A 21,813-nucleotide genomic window follows, 5' to 3' on the forward strand; every position below is an offset into this window, starting at 1 on the left:
CCAAAATTTGAATTTTCAAACTTGATTTTGAAATTGATTTAAGATATTTTCAACGTAATTTCTTTTTAGTATAGGTTTTTAAGTGACTACGAGCATATATATTAAAGTTTTACTTATAAATTAATTTTTATTTCCTAATAAACCGTTTTGGCTTATTAAGAAATATGGGCAGCCGATGGGGCTCTTCTCTCCTCTTGAAATCATGTGCTTTCTATTGCCATATTTTATCATTTCTGCGATCGAATTGAAGCCTTAAAGATTGTCAATTTTCTACTGATGTAAATCAACAACCAAAGTTATTTCACCTTCAATTTCGTTAGTACGTTTTTCAAACTAACATATTGTATGAAAATTTTCCTTTAAAATTTATATAAATCTTTTGTAATAATTAAAATTTAATTAATTATGTGCTAATTAACCACGGATGCAATTCTTGGTGTGCTTGGGTCTTGGTTGGTCAGCAGCAGTCAACACTCCCCTGGAGTGTCTACTGTCTACTGCAGAATTGCAGATTCGCTGCACTCTCTTGCCAAGCTGCCTCGCGCAACCTGCCGCTCTGCAGGATTGGCGCCAAATCATCGATCTGCGCGCCCCGCGCGAACGCCAGATGGCGACGAACGCCCTCTCCTTCCTCCTGCGGCTTCTTGCTGGCGCGGGCTGCGGCTGCGGCTGCGGCTGCGGCTGCCGGCACACGGATCAGGACGTCGAGGTCAGCTCGCCATCCCCCACGAATCCTATCCCCTTTCCCTGACCCTTCCTCCTCCCTCCCTCGCGATCCAGATTCGTGTCGCATTCTCCCAGCGTCTTCTTGCGCGTTTCTGCATAGTGTCCGTCCCGGGTGGTGATGTGACGACGGCGAAGATGGGCGTCTCTGTTTAATCAGTTCGCGATCCGAAACCCTCTGCTTAGTCTGATCTGATGATGGCGACGGGGCGGGCGATTTGGTTGAGGGGGTTTGGGTTTCGGTTGATCCCCCTCTCCAAATCCCCGTATCAGACTCATCATCTTGGGCCACTCTTTTGGGTGGATATGTATGTATGTGCGTGCTTGCGTGAGCTGAGGCGACTTGACCGGCAGTAGTCTCCGGCTGCCACCAAGTTGCCAAGGCACCTACTTCTCTTCTTCTTCTACTACTAATTATAATTTTATACTCCTATGTGTGTATGATATGAAAAGAAAGATATTTCTTTTTTATCCAGTTTTTTTTTTAAGGAAGACGACGGCAGGAGCTCTGCCGGAATTTGATTAAGAAGGAAAAGAGAGTACAAACAGATCCTTGATTACAAAAAATAAAGACACAGCTTGGTGAATCAAGAAAGGTGGCTTGGATGTTTCCTGCATCCTCTGCTTGTCTTAACCTCCTTTTTTTTTTTCACTTTCTTTAAAACATCATCATCTGCAAATGCCATGCATCATCTTGTGTGTGGGAAGTAGGATGTGGGATGTTGTTCCCATGGAATCTCAGTATATTAGATTGCAGTTCTTGGAGCTGCATGAGTCTAAGATATTTGTGGTCCAATGCAATGACCGTGTCGGACTCGGATTTCTATATATGGTTGGCACTGTTCTAAAACTAGGGGGAGTTGTTTGCTGTTTCATACCCCACTAGAATTGGGAGATAAGAAATGGGGAAAAAAAGGGGATGGATGGTTTGTTGTGACAAGTGCAAGTGTGTTTCATCCTTCGTGAAGATTGTTAGGTGGTGATGTTGGTGAATAAATAGCGTGTTTTGGGGTGATAATGATAGGTTACTGGAACGGAAGTTTGCTCGTTGGAGCTTGGATTGGCCGACTAGACCTCCATACGCAAGTGCGAGTGACTTTTTCCTGAGTTGATAATAAAATTTTAATTACTGACCTATGCTGCTGGGCACTGTCACAGTTTGATGCACCCACCTCGTGTTTGATTGGGCATCTTCTTTGCCTGTGGGGCTTGGGGTTCTGGTCATGCACGTTTTTGGCTTGTTAGGCATGAGAGGCGAAAACGGTTAATAGTGTTACTGCGCTGTCCATATTTATGTCTGTCCTTGCAATTTTCATGCTGATTTACATGCTTAAAACTTAGTAGAAGAAGTTGTTTTCTTGTGTTTGTAATTTTTATAACCACCTGCATGTTTGAGGGTGCCAGCAGCATCATCCTAGGGTGACAAGGAGAATAATTATGCTGACCAGAATGTTCTCACATGACCATGTTGGTCGAGCTTTGGATGTACTAGTACTATACTACTATAGAGTAGGCTAGCATTTTGCCTTTAGTGGGTCATGCTCATTGGACAAATTTTCCAAGGGGTACTGTCGTTCTCATGCTAATTGTAGAGATTACATGCTTATAGGGGTAATGTCTTTCGCCCATCCATTAGGATAATGACTTGCAACAACTAAATGCTAATCCTTAACCTGTAATGCATATTAAAGAATGCGCACACTAAATGGCTTCTTAACATGTAATAGTCCACTTGGTGGAGGGATCACCTGTCACTTTCAGTTGTGTGGCCAATCAGCATCAGTTCAGATTGGAAGGCTTTTCTTGTGCAATGTTAGTAGGGCATATAATTTGGATTCCTTTTTATCTGCATATTTCATTGGCATTCTTCTAAGGGGAATTGGATCCAATTGGTATTCCCTAAGTTGTTTGATACTTGCAAACCGAAAAGGTTGCATGCTATATATTTTTTTTTCAGTAGAACTCAGGAAGATGAAAATGACAATTACCTGAATTCACCCCCAATGCTGCTTGGAATGTGTGTTTTGCTAGCCTTGCTTTTTATAATAGAAAAATTACAGAGTTAGTTCTTAATCAAATTAACGTGGTTCTTTATGGATCTTGTTAACTCTGTTTTTGAACTAAGGATAGTGTGCCTTTCTGTTAACTCCACAGAGTACCTTCAGTTACTCAAATTACACATAATTTTGTTCAATTTGTTTGTTATTGACCAAAATTTACCTTATTCAAGGAATCAAGGCAGTGTGCTTTTGTATTAACTCCGCAGATTACCTCCAGTTATTCATTTACACATAATTAGTTCATCTTTAAGGGTTGACCAAAATGTACTCTGTCCAAGACCCAAGAAGAGCGTCTCTTCCACTGTTGCACCAGAAAGACCAGCAGATTCAAATTTGACCATCTTAATTGCTTCATGATTGTTAAAACATGTCCAAACTGGATTTCTTAATTTTGTTCTATCTCATCCGAGAAGAGTTTGTTATATGGTGTGAACACTAGTAAATTCCATAATGGTACTTGCAACTTTCATAGTTTTGTTTGACTAGACGTTACTTTCTTCGCATAAGGTTTGACCAGACGTTACCTTCTTCGCATAAGGTCCATTTTCTATGTTATTTAATGAAGCTGCTTTCAAGTGTGTTGTGGACTTCTACAGACTCAAAGGTATAAAAGCTGCTCCTGTCGTCCTTCTGGCAACCCTGTTTAATCATTTTTTTCAGTTTTATGGTTCCTTTCACTGATAAAAAAGTTATTATTTCTTATTAGTACCTAAGCTGCATTCTGTAGGTGAGTACAATTTTTCAAGGAAACACACCCAAAGAATTAGGAAAATGAAGAGGAAATAAATAATTAATACAACTATCTTAACTATTTATGCTCATTGCAATTAAATGCTAGTATTTTGTTTCCAGTGATAAAACAAATATCACCATAAGCAGTAACTGAGAGCTTGAGATATTTCTTCAGCAGGCAGACAATTCCATATCAACTCCTAATTTTATAAGGTATCCTTGAAACTATTGACTTGAACGTTGAAAGTTGGCAATCCTTTAGGGAAAGGGTTAATTGGATCTATGCCACTGCAATTTTGCCATATTAGAAAAATGCCACTACTATTTACGAAATCTGCTGAGTGCCACTGGAACTTTGTGAAATTGGACCCATGCCACTGCCGTCGCATTTTCCATCCATCGCTGTCACTCTAATGTGGGACCCACACATCAGCTCCATCCTCTTCCTCCATCCCCTCTCTTCTCCCTTCCCCATCTCTCTCCGGCGAACAACAGCAGCAGGTGACCGGCGGCGGCGGCGGCAGCAGCAGCCGGCCAACGACGGCGGCGAGGGCCACGAACGCCGCCGCGGAATTCCCAGACCGGCGATGGCGGCGAGGCCATCACCACCGCCGTCGCGTCGTAGCTTGTGTCGGCTTCCGCCGCTGCGATGTCGTTCCAGAGCTGGTCCATGGTGTAGTCCATCTGCAGCTGGCTCGCCGGCGCGCAGCAGCTGCTGCTTTCTTGCAGCGCCGCCCTCGTCATCGTCGTGGTCGTCGTCGGCGTGGTGGCTGTCGTCGTCGTGGGCCAACTCGAACAGAAGGGCCAACGATCGTACGATCAGCAAAGAACGTCCACGTGATTGCAAATCATCAAAGCAAATAAGAGATTGGACCTGGATTTCTTGGCGGCGATGGGATTTAATTTTTGGTGTTGGGCAAAGAGCTGCGGAGCACGAGTCTTTGGTGCAGACAACTGTGAAGGGCATCGGAGCTCGATCGGTGCTGCTGCCGGCCACCTGCTGCTGCTGTTCGTCGACCACATGCTGCTGCTGTTTGCCGGAGAGAGATGGGGAAGGGAGAAGAGAGAGGATGGAGCTGACGTGTGGGTCCCACACAGGAGTGACGGCAATGGATGGAAAATGCGACGGCGGTGGCATGGATCCAATTTTACAAAGTTCTAGTGGCACTCAACAGATGCAAAATTGCATTGGCATGGATCCAATCAACCCTTAGGGAAACCTAAAAATTGCATGCTATACTGAATGGTCCATAATATTTCTTTTTGCGGAGATGGAGAATAGTTATATGGTTGACAGTTTGATCTTCCTTTCTTGGATAACTAGGCTAGACAATTAATAGGATGATTGCATGAGGAAAAGTAGGTCAAGTTTATTGTGCAAAATGCTGGTTCCTTATCCAGTAGTACAGCAACCATACAGTGCTTTTGTTAACCTTTTTGCATCCGGTGTATCAGGCCGCAATACACAATTGAGAGCTTTGTTCGCTGCATCCACTGGTGCAATCAACCAACAACGTCCCAAGAGACAAGAAAAACCATCACTAGATGATAAAAAACTAAGGCCATGATGCTGGCATAGGGGCAATTGGAGTTATGCAATAATGAGATGTGACATATTCTAGCTTTATAATTGATTTTTCAATGTATGCTGCATGACACAAATGTTCATTTCATAGAACCATGTTTTCTCATATCTTTTGTCTTCATGTTATAATCTACCATTACTTCTATTTAGTTGTGCATTTGTGCAAAAGAAAAAACTTTGTGATGATGTTCTATCTCTTTTCTCTTATTTGCCAGTTACCACATTAATCTACTACTATGTTATCTTGTTAATACTTTCAACGATGTTTTTACAGCAATATTTAACTGTATCATAAAATGAATGAAGCTGTAAGTGTCAATTGGATTAATCCATCCAATTGAAGACAACCCAACAGTTTCATCTGATGCCAAAGAAAAGAATGGTATGAATAGTTATTAGATCGCAAAGTTTACACTGATATGTAAGTTGTGAAGGACCAATAAGCAAGATCCTTTCATACAACCGTTACCATTTCCCTTCACAATTTACAAATCTGTGGTTTAGACAGTAAAAATCAGTTCCATATAGAAAATTAGGGTTTTTTTCTGCCTCAAAGATCTTAATTAATAAAAATATAAAATTGTTTTACAGACTTTGTGAACAATATTAGATTTATTTTGAACTTTGAAATTGCTGGGAGGATGGAAGAGCAGAGCCATCCCATCTGTATGCCTGTATCACTATCAGATTCAAATCTACTATGTGGATATATTGCAACGTCAACTTATAAGGTTTAAATTACAGTTGACGGCCATATCTAGTTTCATGTTGTCCGGATGAAATTACTCTGGGTTTCACGGTTTCGTATCAATTTAAGGGTCTAGAGATTTCAGCTCGAAGCCTAAGTACTGAGGCTTGCTCGGCCCTGCTTTGGAAGGCAATTCTGAATTTTAAATTTCGATTTTAAGAATCAGTTTAGACAGGTAGTTTCATGATTTGGTATCAGTTTCAGCCTTTCAGGTAGAGTAGTTGCACATTTGACAGCAATTCACAGCACTGGTAGTCTGATACTTTACACCCCCAATGCATCTGTTTTCTCACTGATTTTGCAGTACTTTTATCAGTACAACCCAGTTACTAACAGGATACACTGGCTGTAAAAAATGCTGATACTATTCTAAGACCTTGAACGATTAATGTTCACACAATTGCAGCTCTCATGTTAGTTTCATAACTTGCTGCTGTTGTTACCTGAATTCTTGTTTTTGTTTAAAAAATGTGGCCATTTTTTAAAGCGTTTCACTGAAGTGTGTATTGCAAAGAAAAATAGCTTGATTCCCTACCTGCTTCGCCAAATTTCATTATGTAATAAAGCAAAATGTGATAGCATTTTGGATCGTTTCTGTCCATATATAGGATCATTTCTCTCACAACCAAAATGTTGAACACAACTTAGAAACGCAGGCACGAGACCATGGTCTCAAGTCAAAAGGTTGGCTATTTTTACCATACCAAAATATTGACAGCTTCAATATCAATAGTATAAAGTGAGTGCTTGTTTTTCAAATTTTTATACAAGTGCCAAAACTTACTAAGGTTTGCGAAGTGAGCGTAATTTAACTAGTTAGATTTATTATCGTAGAACAAGTCTACCTAGACTTAAGTTCTAGACTTGACACAAGTACTTGTATTTACGGCTAATTTCTTAGTGGTAGAATATCGAGGATAATGATATGTCCATGGTAACTTCGTTAAAGTGTTTCTAAGAAAGAACTTGTTAAGGTTTTGATACTACTAAAATTATGAAGGACAAATTTTGGCACCAATAAAAAAGGCCTGCACTCGAACCATGTCAACAGTTTATCAAAAGAATCATATGTTTTTGGTTCCGACCGACGCATCACGGGGTCTCGTCGTGTTCTTTTGGTGCGCCGAACACGTTTAAACTGATCCACGTGGTGAATCTAGCATTCTAGCACCACAAGAGGTTGTCCAAGAAAAGAAGATTATATATAGAAACTTTATAGACAGAAACTTTTAATATAGAAATACTATACATATAAGAATTTGGATCTGAATCCAATATACTACCTCTACCTCCATATTTTAATGTATGATGCTATTGATTTTTTAATCAACGTTTGACCATTCGTTTTATTCAAATATTCTTTAAATATGACATAAATATTTTTATATTTCCATAAAAAATTTGAATAAGACGAATGGTCAAATGTTGTTCGAAAAGTCAACGGAATTTTTTCAAACACACACGCACACGGGTGTTTAAAAAGGAAAGCGAGGGCTTTCGCGCGCGAAACGTTCTTGCGGTTATACTGTATCGCCTTCCCAGTTTTTCCGGCGCACGACGCGTTGCAGCATCGATTCCGACTGCGGTTTCCTTTTTTTTTTTCTCCAGCGAGCCGCCGCGTCGTCGTCTCCGCCGCCGATCCGCCCCGCCGCCGCCGCCGCAGATGGAGGCGCGGAGGCTGACCAGCCGCGTCGCCGTCGTGGACGAGGACCGGTGCAAGCCGAACAAGTTCGGGCAGGAGTGCAGGAGGAGCTGCCCCGTCGTCAAGATCGGTAAAAAGCTTAAAAACCATGGGGTCTCCTCGTGATTTTTGATTCTTGTTTTTTTTCTCCTTACCTCGCCGGAATCATCTAGTCTCCAACCCGATCAGATCTGACATTCAGGGTTGTTGTACGTAGATGATGGTTGATTTGATTGTGTCGAGTTTTTTCTGGCACGGAAATTGCGTCCTCACACGATCAATCTGTCGAATTGTGTGTGGTTTTGTTTCTTGAGCAGGGAAGCATTGCATCGAGGTTGGTCCCAGGTCCAAGTCTGCACTCATCTCTGAAGAACTCTGCATCGGCTGCGGTATTTGCGTTAAGGTATTATAATACTGTGATCGATTATTCGCAATGTGTGTCCCGCTAAGCTAAAACCCTATATAGGATCAATCTTCTCACTTGTGCGATGTTGATTTGTTTCTTCAGAAGTGCCCATTTGGCGCCATCACCATCATCAACCTTCCAAAGGAATTGGACAAAGACACCACCCATCGCTTTGGCCAAAACAGCTTCAAATTGCACAGGTACTCTTCTTCCATCTCAAGATCAAGGTCCTAATTTCGAATCTCCATAAAAGTGAATTTCGGATTGGGTTGTTTGAGGGGCTAAGTTCCCAATTTAAATGGTTGCATATATCCGATTGGATGTAGAGGCCGGTAAAAATTATCCTTCTGTAAAAAAGAAGATCTGACCCTGTTCTTTTCAGATTATTCACCGGATTTTCGATTATTCTTCTACTGCATTGTTTGGACCCCTTGTTATTAAGTTATTTTGTTAAGTATATCTATTGAAGTATTTAATTTATCACTATAATCGAGTAGATAATCCGTTGTAATAATCCGCTCAATAATCTAAATTAAACTAGGCACAGACTATTACTGAGTCACCTCTTCTTGTAGGCTGCCGGTCCCAATACCTGGTCAAGTTTTGGGCCTTGTTGGGATCAATGGGATTGGCAAGTCCATAGCACTTAACATCTTAGCTGGACAGATCAAGCCTAACTTGGGAAGATATGATGTAATCTCTGCCTTCACTTTTCATATCAACTGCACAAAGATGTTTACTTAGCTCTACATTTCTTGTTCTTCTCCTTTCTTTGCAGGATCCACCTGATTGGCATGAAATCCTTGCGTACTTCCATGGGTCTGAACTTCAGAATTACTTCAAGCGTATGGTCGAGGATAACCTCAAGGTGCATGTTTTTTTACTCGATTGCCTTTCACCCTTAATGAAGTGTTTCTGCACTGTATCATCATGTAAAAGAAACTGCTGCAATACATGCAAATCATCGATGAAATCATGCATTTTTTTCTAGCAATCCACCTATGCTTTTAGTCATCAAGTGTCATCAAGTGTAGTGCTTTTCTCACCTTTTGTACTCCCCTCTGTACAGCCTATCATGAAGCCTCAGGTTGAGATCATGCACAAAAACCGGAATTCTTTTCAAGTAAGTGTAGGCCAACTACTTGACCGGAAAGATGAGAGGGGTATGAAAGATCAGCTGTGCAACGGCCTCCAATTGAACGAAGTTATTGACCGAAAAGTGGCAAAACTTTCTGGTGGTGAGCTCCAAAGAGTTGGAATAGCAGCAGCTGCCCTGCAAAGCGCGGATGTTTACATGTTTGATGAGCCATCAAGTTATCTTGATGTTAAGCAGAGGCTTAATGCTGCACGAGTCATAAAGTCCCTGCTTAGAACAAACAGGTAATTTGTAACCTTCTTTCATGATTAATCTTACTACTTTTTTGACTGATAGCTTCAAGAAATTTACCATCATTTGCCTCCCTAATTTTGTTTTCAGCTATGTTATCGTGGTGGAACATGACTTGAGTGTCTTAGATTACATGTCCGACTATATTTGCTGCTTATATGGGTAACCTGGAGCTTATGGTGTTGTTACGCTGCCATTTTCGGTTCGAGAAGGTATCAATATTTTCCTGGCTGGATTTATTCCAACAGAAAATCTTCGGTTTCGAGATGAATCTCTTACATTCAACGTAAGCTAACATATGCACATAGGATTTGAGATCATTTTTCAGTGATGAAACTTTCTTCTTTACTATATTCGTATTGTCCTTTCGGATTGCAGATGCCCAGGAGGATGCTGAGATTAAGACATATCAGCGGTACAAGTACCCTACCATGAGCAAAACAATTGGTAACTTCAAGCTCACTGTCATGGAAGGTGAATTCACTGATTCTCAGATTGTTGTGATGCTTGGTGAGAACGGAACAGGGAAGACCACATTCATCAAGATGCTGGTACATCTCTCTCTCACCCTTTCCTCCACCTCCCATCTCTCTGTCACTCTTATGAGTTCAAGTACCTCAAATGATACAAATAGATACTTTGCACTCTAGATTTATCTACCATTATTCAAGGTTGGAATAAGCATTTATAGCAGTGGTATGCACAATGTTGTGCCTGCCTCAGCAATTTTATAGATTGATTTGTGTCAAAAATTGCTGTTCGCTTAGCTAATGTGAACCCGGTGGTGCTGAAAACCTAATGGTATGGATACCATTGAGATAATGTTTGGTTGACAATGATGACTTTGGTTTAATGTAATTTATTTTTCTTTAGTTTCTATATTTAGCAGTCGTCTAAAAGCTTATTAGAATATTACTACCAGCTTTCTTAAAGTGTGTGAATTTTGTTTTCTTACGATATTAAGGGTTTTATACTTGTCTTTCTGATGATGATGCAAATATTTCTTCCAATTGCACATATAAAGATTTAAGTTATATCTGTTTCCTTGTCTTAACAACTATTAGCAATCCAATTTGCACTCGATAGTTGGAGCATTCAGTATCCTATGTTCACTGTTTATCATGACTCGACAGGCCGGGGTGGAGAAACCAGACACTGTGGACGGAATTGATATTGAAGTTCCTGAATTTTGTGTGTCCTACAAGCCACAGAAGCTTGCATCAACTTACCAGGGTACAGTGAGGCAATTTCTTCATGAGAAAATAAGGGATTCATACACTCATCCTCAGTTTGTGTCCGATGTCATGAAGCCACTAAAAATGCAACAACTCATGGACCAGGAGGTTCAGCATTTATCGTGTGGACAGCTCCAGAGAGTTGCATTATGCATTTGTCTTGGAAAGGTATTGTCCAATTTTACCTCAACTTTGCGTTAGTAGGTATCTGAAATTGAATGCTATTTACGGGAATAAACTCTATACTATTTCCATGCTCTATTGTTTCTAAAAGATCCAGGGACCAGGGTATGCCGTTTTTGCATGTTGAATATACCAAATGTCTCTCTCATGTTAGTATAGTGCATGTTAGGTTTAAATTCTAGCTTAATGTTTTGGATACTTATACCGTTATACGCAAATATTTATTCAGACTAAGGATGCAAATGCTGTCAGCTTATGGATACTAACTTCTTGGTTGTTTTTTCCGGCCTGCAGATATTTATTTGATTGATGAACCAAGCGCATCTCTCGATTCAGAGCAGCGTCTTGTTGCCTCAAAGATTATCAAAAGATTTATCATGCATGCAAAGAAAACTGCGTTTATTGTCGAGCATGATTTCATTATGGCAACCTACTTAGCCGACAGGGTTATCGTCTACGAGGGACAGCCTGCTGTTGACTGTACTGCCAATGCACCACAGTCTTTGCTATCCGGGATGAATAAGTTCTTATCAGTAAGTGCAGCCATCATCCATCAACCAAGTTATAAACTTATAATAACTTACTATAATAGTACTAACTCAAGTTTGTTTCTTCTTTACTAACTTCATCTTTGTTTCCCTGCCCTAATTATTTCTCTCTTTTGTTAATTGTCATTGTGGATTTGTGGCAGCATCTTGAGATTACTTTTAGAAGAGATCCAACCAACTTTAGGCCACGGATAAACAAACTGGATTCTGCAAAAGACAGGGAACAGAAGTCTGCAGGATCCTACTATTACCTCTGAAAGTGGGCACAATTGTTGATACTTTGCTACTACCACTGTATAGCATTGTGCCTATGGTGCTTGCAGTTGAGGGAACAAGAGCGGGTTCGGAAAATGGGGTGGAGCGGAACAGGAAGGAAGCCATGTTTGGACCATTTCATGGAACAAGTAAGAAGATAGGACAACACAAACAAGAGCAGGAACATGGTAACCTCTTGTGGAATCTACTGAAATCACACAGAGGAAATGCAGGAACTGCTGAGGTGGTTAAATCAGATCAAGGATCCTACACCAAAAGTAGTTTGGGGATGGATTACACGATGGCGCAGAGCATTATGTCGGTAGGGAATCCAAAATTCTACAAAATTAGGCATGATTGCACTATAGGTGTTTAGGCCTTGTTGAGAATTATCTTATGCTCTTTTGTCAACTTTTGTGCAGGTCTTCAGACACAAGGAATTGCAGAATGATCAGAGGTCCCCAGCCTTTTAGAATGCCTCCTAGTATGCATGATGGTAAAGGAATTCTCTACTGGTAGGAAGTCCATAATTCCAAAAAATGTTAAGCATTACCAGCATTACGCATTTACGCCTCTTATGCTGATTTATCAAATTTTAAGCAGGACTTCAGCCCCAGCGATCGCAGGACGCGATGAGATGTCGTGAAGTCATCAATGCCACGGCGGACAATGTTTGCGGGAGTTTGGTCAAGAAGTGAAAGAACTTCATGGGATTTCGTTTGTTGCTGGTTTTTAGACTTTAGAATGCTATTTGGGTTTATGGAATGTTTTGTGAACTTCTGAGATGTTTTATCATGTGGCGCGCCAGGTTTTTTGTCCCATAGATTGTATTCGAGATTTGAATACAAACAGTGGGTTTTCCTGGCGCCTTGAACCAGCAATTTATTTGCTATATGCTGGACTTGATTTAACTAAAAACGAGTATTGAGTTGTTTTATATGGTTGGTGCGTTTGTTTTGTTCTGGGAATCCAGGAGTGGTCAGGTTCACCTGTGAAATCTACTTCAGTAAAATGTGACCAAATTGAGTATTATACTATTATTTTATACTATTTGAGTGTACTGTTCTGTAATCTTAAAAGTTATAAATGCTGGATCCTCAATCTTAATCTTCAAAACTGTTCAATTTGACCTTTCATCCATCTTGCTTTCTGGTTGTTTTGATGCTGTGAGCCTGCGAGGTTGAATCACATCCAGAGAAGTCCTGCAACAGCCTATTTGTATTGAGAAATATGTGGTTTAGACAGTGAAAAGTTGTTCCATGTAGAGATTTAGGATGATAGAAAATGTGAAGCTGTTTCACTGCGCCATCCCTGCTGTATCAGATACAAATCTTACAGACATGGATGGTCTTCACCTCGATCGAGCTGCAGCTTTATCTCGTTTCATGATTTCGTATCAATTTCAGGTTAGAGATTTCAGGAGTTTTTTTCATTTTTAAATTTTTTTTAAAAATATTTATAGAAATAATCTATCGTCGGGAAAATTTACAAAAATAGACCCTGCCGCCCTAGTGGAGGGCGGCAAGCAGACGGCGGCTCGACGGCGCCGTCTGCGCATTTTGCGCTTTGGTCCTTACCGCCCTTACAGAGGGCGACAAGGGGTGAAATACAATTTGCCGAGCTGGATCGAAGCATTTGGCTAGTTTTTTTGCATCTAGGCCCCTTGCCGCGACGCAAAAAAACCAGCCAAATGCTTCTTTCCAGCTTGGTTGATAATGGCCCTTCCCGGGCTGGCTTTTTTGCATGGAGGCCCCTTGCCGCCCTGGTAGTGGGCGGCAAGGGTGTTAATGCAAAAGGTTCAACGTTTTCAATCGGCCGTCACCGCCCGTCGAGCCATCATCTGCCACGTCAGCTTGCCGTCCTCCACTAGGGCGGCAGGGTCTATTTTTGTAATTTTTTTCGATGATAGATTATTTCTGTAAATATTTTTTTAAAAAAATAAAAATGAAAAAAAAATCGAGATTTCAGCTCAAACTTTAACCGCCAAGGCCCGCTTGGCCCTTGTTTCGATTATAATCCAAATCGGCTTTGATTTTTAAGAATAATTTTAAGTAGGTTTTTAGTGGTTTCATGATTCATATATCACTTTCAGCCTTTCATGTTGAGTAGTATAATTTGCAGACGGAAAGGCGACTACCACCGAGCCCCCCAAGTAATTTTATCAGTAAATCCATTTACTAACGGGATACTACGCAATCTAAGACCCTGAACAATGCATATTTTATCAGTCAATCCATTTACTAACAGGATACTACGCAATCTAAGACCATCCATTTACTAACAGGATACTACGCAATCTAAGACCATGAACAATGCATGTCACACAGGTACACGAGCAAAGTTGACTCAATCTTGCTGCTCTCTTCTTAGTTTTAAAATTTCTGGTATTGTTAACTCGTTAGCTGAATCTTGCTTTGCATGGAGAGAGAAGAATGTGATATTTTCCATACTTCGTAAGGAGTACCACTTCTCTCACAACCAAACTGTACTTTACAATTCAGCACGCAGGCACACAACACATGATCTCAAGTCAGGATGCATTTCTTGCATGTCAGCATTAGTTTATCAAAAGAATACTTTGATCAACTTGTTTACATACTCTCCTTTACGCAGTTGCTCTCCTACCCTACTGCTACGAAGAACAAAGGAAAGAAAAAGGAATGACGCCAGGTGCATGTCTCAAAATCTTGGCAGCCAGGTCCTTAAGATGGTATGTACAGCGGCAGCGAACTCCCCATTCAGTCGACAAATCATTCCCTCTGTAGTCAGGGCAAAGAATTCATGTCATATACCAGAAATAAGCTCATGGGTCTCTGCAATGCGCAACAAGAAGAAATATTGCAGACTTACCAGCGCTGCTGAGTTTTCCTGTATTCAGTGAGCACCGGGAACATGTTCTCAAAGGCAGCGTAAATCTCTTTGCGGTACTTAGCTCCAGTGAGAACAATCTTGCCAGAGACAAAAATGAGAAGCACAATCTTTGGCTGCTTCATCCGGTAAATCAGCCCAGGGAAGAGCTCTGGCTCATACTGCAAATTAAGCAAGTGAACAGTCAAAATAATGACATGCATGATGAAATATGGGTAAATGACACACTGATATTTATCAGACAACTGGCATCAGTTTCAATGGAAATTCAAAGGATGCATTCTGAGACAATGTAAAAAAGTAAGTAATCAACTTACACTAGAGAATGCGCCATGAGAATAAGCAAGGCCCTCCAGGCGAATAGGAAATTTGACATCACATGAACCAACAATGTTCTGGATCTTGAAATCCTGCATCATGTTCCAATGCGTCAAGCTGATATAAGCAAGGACAATCAATCTGAATGAATTGATGTGAGCTAGAGTGGCATTACCTTGAACTTTGCTGGGAAGCCAAGCTTTTGGACGATTCGCGCATACTGCGCTAACAAATAATCAGATAAAAATTGTTATAGAGCAATTCAGCAAAAGCCGAAAATAGGATCAGTGAACAATTTCTCCCTGCATGATGTAAACAACAAGCGTTCCTAAGCATAAATAGTGATGAAACAATATGACTATTGGCTATTACCTTCCTCGCAGCAAGCTTTGAATGGTCTTCGCTCTTTGCTCCAGTGCAAACCATCTTTCCCGAAGCAAATATCAGGGCTGTTGTCTTTGGGTCCCTTATCCTCATGATAACTGCAGCAAAACGCTGTCCGAGCACAAATGATACAGTTAGATTATAGACATGACATGTAAATCCGTGTTTTGTTCCTGAAAGAAACTGAATAAAAAGCATCAGAAGCTGAAGCTATACCTTTGGGTTGTACTCTGCATTACGAGCCTGTAGAGCGATTTTTTTCAGATCCAACCTGCAGTCCAGATTTACTGTCGAAACAATGTTCCTGAGACATAACCAACATAACGATTAGAACATATTGGGGCAAGGCAGATGCCAATCGTCTTTTCCAGCACATATATATCAAGATAATAATATCAACTTGTTCCGGCAGAGCAAATTGGCAGCAACTTTTGAAATTTAAAACGCGTCTGATACCAACAACCCCCAAGTTAAACAAACCCAATAAGACAGTATTCTTAACCCATGTACACCTTACTGTTCTTTGATTCAATTCAGCACAATGTTTTATTTATGTTCTATCCTATACTATTCCCAAATCCAACCACTTATATTTCTCAGCACTTAACTATTGGGATTACCATTGTGCGAATTAATACTCAACTACAAATACTACACAATAATTCGAACAGGTCTTTTATAATTTCCACATCTTATATTAGAATAGTCAGGCAAGAAACCAAGACCCAATCCTTGATCGTTTTAAATTAGATCAGTGTCCCCTCCCCCTTTGCTAAATTCCAACACATCAAAGCACCAAGAACGAGCACGAATCGGCCTCCACATCAGATAAACTCGCACTCCTCCAAACCAATGCAAGATCGTATCAGATCAAGAACCCGCAGGTTTCCCCCAACCCTAACCCGTGCAAGTCCAGATCTACAAAATCCCCGTCAAGTTTAGCTGTTACTCCCCACCACCACCACCACCACCACCCCAAACCCATCAAGATCCACAAGCCCCGTCAAGTTCACATCCCACATTCAGATATCCAGATCCAGATCATCCAAGAACAACCCCCATCGTTCTCGTCAAGCCTGCGACGCGGGGGTGGCGGGGGGGACTCACTGGAGGGTGGGGACGATCCCGGAGGGGTGCTCGACGAGATCCACCGGCTCCGCCCCATCACCCCCCACCGCCGCCTCGCCTCCTCCTCCTCCTCCGCTCGTCCCCAGCCCCAGCGCCATCGGATCCACCGCCGCGGCAGCCATCCCCCCCTCCTCCTCCGGAGGCAAAGATTTTTCAAACCGAGCCGCCTTTATACGGAGGTGGTGAGATCGGGGAGGGAGGTGGGGATCCGGGTGGGTGGTGGTGGTGGCGGCGGCGGAGGCGGATCGCGGGTTAGGGTTTGGTCGTGTCGGGAGGAGAGAGACGCGAGGGGATTTATAGGAGGAGGGGGAGGCGGGTCGCGGGTATATATAGGCGGGGGGGGTGGGAGGGAGAGTCCGGGTCGGTCGCGCCCGGTAAGGACTGGGTCGGTCGGGCGGGCGGGCGAGAGGCCGCGCGCTCGCGGACGCGGACGCGGAGGCCGCATCCGACCCGGTATGAGGGCCGTCGCGTGTGGGGGCCGCACCCGCAGCCGAGTCGGGTTCTGCGGCGCCGCTTGGCCTAGTTTTTTTCTTTTTATTTTTTTTTTACTTTTCTTTTTGTTAACCAAAGGTTTGGAGTTCGGATTAAGCCTTAAAATTGAAATTGTTAAGTTCGCGAGTTCGGATCTTGAAATTGAAATTGTTATTTTTTTAGCCCCCTCAATGTTATTGTTATTTTTTTACTTTTCTTTTTGTTAACCAAAGGTTTGGAGTTTGGATTAAGCGCGAAGATCCGAACTCGCGAAAACATGAAATTGTTAAGTTCTTGTAATAGAATGCACTCACTTACCAAGTTATTGTATTTGTATGTTAAATTATTTAAGTTATTGTACTATATCAATCCAGATAGAGACTAGAAAGTACGCGCGGAAGGGTAGATGGGCCAGCCCAATTAGTCCTAAGGCTAAAACCCCGTCTTCTCCTCACCTGTATCATGAGTCGCGAGGCTTCATGTCTTTTTACCAAAGTGATAGTGAAAAATGCTACTTTAATAGTAAAACTGCAACATAACATGGTCTTGCGTCTTACTAACAATTACGTATGATTCATCTCAGATTCTATGCGACATATTTTTAACCACAAGCAAGACAAATGTCTGGATCTATAGTTCTAACTTGTATCCATAGTGCTAGCCAACTGCACAAATCTGCAGGTTCTTAATTTGTCAACAAACAGTTTGTCAGGGAAATTACCTGATCTTTCAACATTTGCTCAAAATACTATATCAACAAATGCTTTTTATGGACCATTTACAGTATGGGTTGGCAAATTGTCAGGCCTAACTGAATTGGGCCTAGGAGAGAATAACTTTGATGAAAGTGATGTTCCTGAAAAAAGGTGATTGCAGTAGTTTATACTCTTCAGTTGACTATCTGCACAGCATAAGAAGGCAAAGGAAATGAAACGCGCAAATGAGAGGAATACAAAAATATAGCAAGGCAACTATTGGTGTCCAACAAATGGAAGGAAGAATGAAGCTGCAATGCTTTTCTACCTGAAGCTGCTCTTCCTGGCTTATATTCAAGCTAATATTCTGTTAGCACTCACGCTGCAATACATATGAAATATCTAACACCCAATCATGATTGAATGCCACCTTGCTATACCTACAAACTTGTCTGAATAACACAATCAACAATTTATATGGGACTATTTCCTGTAAGAACTGATTAGGAGTGGGCACCACTATCCCAGCCGGAGTAAAGCATGGATAATTGTGAAGAAGAAATTTATTGTGTAGAGCATTAAAGCATTTGCGAAACAAATGAATTGTGTAGTTGTTCCCTTTTTTCAATTGTCATTCCAATTTTGCCCATTATTTAAAGTACTAAATCCGTTCCTTTTTTATTAACATCCTAGAATACGATATATCAGCCTTTCTAAAGTTTAACTATTAATAATGTTTGTAACTATAGAGGGTCTCTTTGTGAAACAATAAATAATAACATAGTGAAGGACAAAACAGTTCACCTGCAATGCAGGTCTTGAAAATTTCGTTGTGATTGATTGTTTGTCCTTTGGACTTCTTGTGCATATCAATATATATGGTTAATGAGTACATACATACAAAGTACATAATTGGCAACAGGTGGAATAGTTTGATGTTTAAGTGTGTTCTGCCAAAAAGAAAAAAAAGACTGAAGGATCTCAATATCTGATTTTCTATCCCAATGAACAGACTACGGTTTCGTTACTCTGATTTAATTGTGAGTCTAAGTAAAGTATAATGTCACATGTTTCTGTGGTCAAACTATAATCCAATCTATTTTATTACTGTTAATATTTAACTATCAAATAGATTATGTTTTCAAGTAGCAATAAAATTCTGCTTATGTTCAAAAATCACATGTCTTCCTAGTCAAATTATCCTCCAACCTATTTTTGATAATTGTCAAGTATATAGCTATCAAACATATTCTGGTTTCAAATATCAATAAATCATATTTCAAGCTACTCCTTTTTTTTGGTGAAATAAACATTGTATGAATATTATTTTACAAAATAGCAAAGAAAAAGTAACCTATTTAAATACATATGTGCAAGCTTAGCTAGATTTATGAATATAACATAATGCCAATTACAAAGTTATATTAAATGCTTCATTACACCTATTAATAATTGGTACGGCTAGATGTTAGAGGACTGAAAATTGAAGGATCTCAATATTTGCTTTTCTATCCCAATGCACATACTACAGTATCGTTATTTTCCTTCATAAATGCAAATACATATATCTGACATAAATATGCTTTCCTTCGTATAGAAACTAATGCATTCTCAGTTAGTCCTACTGATCAAGAATTGGACTGGTGGGAAATTATTTAAGTGATAATGCACTAAAGAAAGGATCTGCATCGTATTATGATATTTGCATTGCATCTACAATGTAGAAATAAGCCTAACATAATAAGTATTAGGAGAACCTTACCTGGTGTACTTGACCTCGAACTCAGGAAGCGTGTCTAGATGGAGGATGGGGCGCTGGTGGAGAGGCGTGGAGGTGGCAATGGTGGTGGAGATGAGAGGCAGCGGCGATGGAAATAAGAATGAGACATTCTAATACTGAACTCGCCCTTAGTATGCTTTGCAAATGAAACTTTAGTTTCCCCAACTGGCCATCTGTATATTGCAATAGCACTTAAATGAAATCAATTCCAATCCTGGAATAGTACCGTCATTATCAGGCTTCATCACGTGGAGTAAAATTTCTAGTAGTGTTCAACAGTTTAACTTAGGAACTTATTTGGTTTAACAATCAATGAAGCTCGGTATGGTCATTATCAGGCTTCATCATGTGGAGTAAAATTTCTAGTAGTGTTCAACAGTTTAACTTAGGAAATAATTTGGTTTAATAATCAGTGAAGCTCGGTATGCTCTTTGGCTTATCACCATAGATCCAACAATAAAGCTGGTTCTTTGTACAGGACCTGATGCCTATGTGTTTGTGTGGCATTGTGTGTTGAGCTTGTGTATCTAATCGATTTTACCTCTGTTTTCGCATTGAGCACGTGCTGAACACATTCTCTCTTCGTCCGTACTGATTCCTTCATCACCTCCATCACTGCTGCCTTTTCCCTCCACAGCAACCTGATTACCTAACCAAATTATAGTCACCAAGAAACCATTAGCAATGCAAGCAAGTTACGGATGGACATCGGGTGGCAAGCAGCAGCCTCCTGTCCTGTTCATCCTGGTTTCTTCACGGATACCATGACGAGTAGAGCTACCTCACCTATACTTACTTCTCGTTGTCCTTGTTTTCAGCTAGTCGCATCTTGCATCCCCGCCATCTTTCTTGCTTGCGTTGCCCGTAATTGTTAGTCGACGCACCTGGTGGTGTCGACGACAAGCTCCTCCTCTCCATTAGGCACGACGATGGGGGAATGGATGTGGCGACGGCAAGGCACGGGACGGGGAGGACGGCAAGGTGCGACAGCGCTTGGGTGGCGGCCGTCCAGGTCGACCGCTACGCCGGCGGATCGAGCGCTTCAATATTGAAATAGGGGAGACGACGTAGGTCCGGACGGGCGGTGAGGTGTGACACCGGACGGATCAGCGAGGGGAGAAGCAGCAGCATCGTAGGGGTTTGTCACCGACGCCCAGCTGTTACCCAATCCCCGCACGCCGCTGCCGAGCTCCTCGACCCATCTAGCGACACGGAGGAGGAAACGACGTCTAAGAGGGCGGCGCGCCGGCGCGTGGGAGGAGTGGACCTCACCGGCGGATGGGAGGGAGGGAGGGAGGGAGGAGATCGCCTCCCCGGCGAATTGGGAGAGGATGGTGGTGGAGTAAAGGCCACCGCCGTCGAGCTTGTTCCTGCACGGCGAGCTCGTCCTTGCGCTCCGCCCCGCAGAGACATTTCCGTCGCCTCGAGCCACGCCGTCCCGAGCTGTTGCCGTCGCCGGAGAGAGGAGGAGATGAGAAGCGCCGGCCGGGGGAGGAGAGGCCGAGAATGGCCAGGTCACGGTAGGGATAGAGCGCTTTTGCAGAAAAAACCCTCAAACATGGTATATCACAATGAAGTCCACCACAGCGATCTAACACCGTCGATCCACGATCCGACGGCTGCGAGAGGGGGCGAATGCTGCAATCTCGCCACGCCACGTGGGGGCCCTATTTGCACGGGAATCCGCGCAGATTTCGATATTTAGAGATGGATCCAAAAAAAATTGAAAGGGTGACTCATCTCCATCATCCTCCTTCAACCTGAAAGTGCATTAATTCCCCTAGTGGGTTTTGGTGATTAATGACAAATATGGTTAAGAGACTAATGAGTTTATTGAGTAACTTCAGGTGCATTAGTCCAAGGTGTGGAAAATGGATGCTTGGAGACCCCCCAAAAGTATAAAATCAAAGCGGACCGGAACTCGAGAAGTGCATAGGATAGTTTATTTATTGCAATCGAGTTTTTAGGAAAAACCGTACTATTAAGAGGGGTTCCAGGTGATGCTCTGAGATATGTCAAGTGCTCTTAGTGTGAACCAAGTGACAAGTTTCCCTAGGAGTTATTTTGCAAATACTCCATCTGTCCAAAAATGCAAGTCCGGGACTTCCTGTCTTCCAGGTTTTGAAGTTCCGGTCTTGTGAAAAAGATTTTCCTAAGTGTGGTCCGGAAGTTCCTGTATTCCAAGTTCGGAACTTCCTGTCTAATTTCCAATTCAAAAATGTGAGTAATGGCTAGATGACGTTACCTAGCCATTATACTTAACCAACTCGTTTCCAGCTCGTTCTTTGGCCATTCCACTTTCACTTTTCGACCCTAGAGCTGTTGCTAGCCTCTCCCAAGTGTTTCTTGCCCTCTCCACTCAATCTAGAGCCTAATTCTTGTGAGAAAGAGAGATTTAGAGTGAGAGAAGAAGATTTGGAGAGGTGTGAAGACTAGGATCTTGGGTGAGCACTTGGGATATCTCGTGGGCTGTCATCTCGGTGCTTATTACTCTTGGAGATGATCTCCTAGACAGTTAGGTGTCGCCCGCGAGAATCCGTTTCATATTGTGGATGTCCCGGGTAAGTTTGTGAAGGATCTCCTCTCCTCCGAAAGGGAACGAGGTAAGTTAATGAAGTTCTTGTGC

At 41.8% G+C, this 21,813-nt stretch overlaps 1 protein-coding gene, 3 long non-coding RNA genes and 1 pseudogene across 6 annotated transcripts; 3 read left to right on the plus strand and 2 right to left on the minus strand.

Annotated features, from left to right (window-relative positions):
• The first annotated feature begins 479 nt into the window (after positions 1 to 479).
• On the plus strand, positions 480 to 5,193 carry LOC127786422 (uncharacterized). The gene is made up of 2 exons (XR_008019971.1): positions 480 to 3,387; positions 4,971 to 5,193. It is a non-coding gene; the product is annotated as an uncharacterized LOC127786422 (long non-coding RNA).
• A 2,318-nt stretch (positions 5,194 to 7,511) lies between these two features.
• On the plus strand, positions 7,512 to 11,157 carry LOC127785887 (ABC transporter E family member 2-like; annotated as a pseudogene).
• Positions 11,158 to 11,573: 416 nt separating this feature from the next.
• On the plus strand, positions 11,574 to 12,507 carry LOC127753050 (uncharacterized). Its single transcript, XR_008012460.1, has 3 exons — positions 11,574 to 11,865; positions 11,966 to 12,058; positions 12,147 to 12,507. It is a non-coding gene; the product is annotated as an uncharacterized LOC127753050 (long non-coding RNA).
• A 1,561-nt stretch (positions 12,508 to 14,068) lies between these two features.
• On the minus strand, positions 14,069 to 16,529 carry LOC127753445 (TATA-binding protein 2-like). Its single transcript, XM_052278925.1, has 7 exons — positions 16,221 to 16,529; positions 15,330 to 15,417; positions 15,102 to 15,224; positions 14,905 to 14,949; positions 14,729 to 14,821; positions 14,394 to 14,572; positions 14,069 to 14,302 (listed from the first exon to the last, which is right to left on the minus strand). Coding segments are annotated over exons 1-7 (672 nt in total). The 5' UTR covers positions 16,364 to 16,529; the 3' UTR covers positions 14,069 to 14,301.
• Positions 16,530 to 17,370: 841 nt separating this feature from the next.
• On the minus strand, positions 17,371 to 20,686 carry LOC127753446 (uncharacterized). 3 transcript variants are annotated; one of them, XR_008012561.1, is made up of 4 exons: positions 19,974 to 20,686; positions 19,729 to 19,836; positions 19,170 to 19,360; positions 17,371 to 17,613 (listed from the first exon to the last, which is right to left on the minus strand). It is a non-coding gene; the product is annotated as an uncharacterized LOC127753446 (long non-coding RNA). The 3 variants fall into 3 exon arrangements; XR_008012560.1 differs by having other exon boundaries at positions 17,736 to 19,360; XR_008012559.1 differs by having other exon boundaries at positions 17,371 to 19,360.
• Between the last annotated feature and the right edge of the window lie 1,127 nt (positions 20,687 to 21,813).

This window comes from Oryza glaberrima, chromosome 10, assembly GCF_000147395.1.
Source record: "Oryza glaberrima chromosome 10, OglaRS2, whole genome shotgun sequence".
Lineage (NCBI taxonomy): Eukaryota > Viridiplantae > Streptophyta > Magnoliopsida > Poales > Poaceae > Oryza > Oryza glaberrima.

What these genes read in the sequence shown, in the direction of transcription:
- LOC127753445 (XM_052278925.1), bottom strand. Translation starts at nt 16,363, where the DNA reads ATGGCTGCCGCGGCGGTGGATCCGATGGCGCTGGGGCTGGGGACGAGC. An exon ending in CAAAGCTTGCTGCGAGGAAG is followed by an intron (nt 14,950 to 15,101) that starts GTAATAGCCAAT and finishes TTGTTAGCGCAG; the next exon opens with TATGCGCGAATCGTCCAAAA. An exon ending in CTCATGGCGCATTCTCTAGT is followed by an intron (nt 14,573 to 14,728) that starts GTAAGTTGATTA and finishes CTTAATTTGCAG; the next exon opens with TATGAGCCAGAGCTCTTCCC.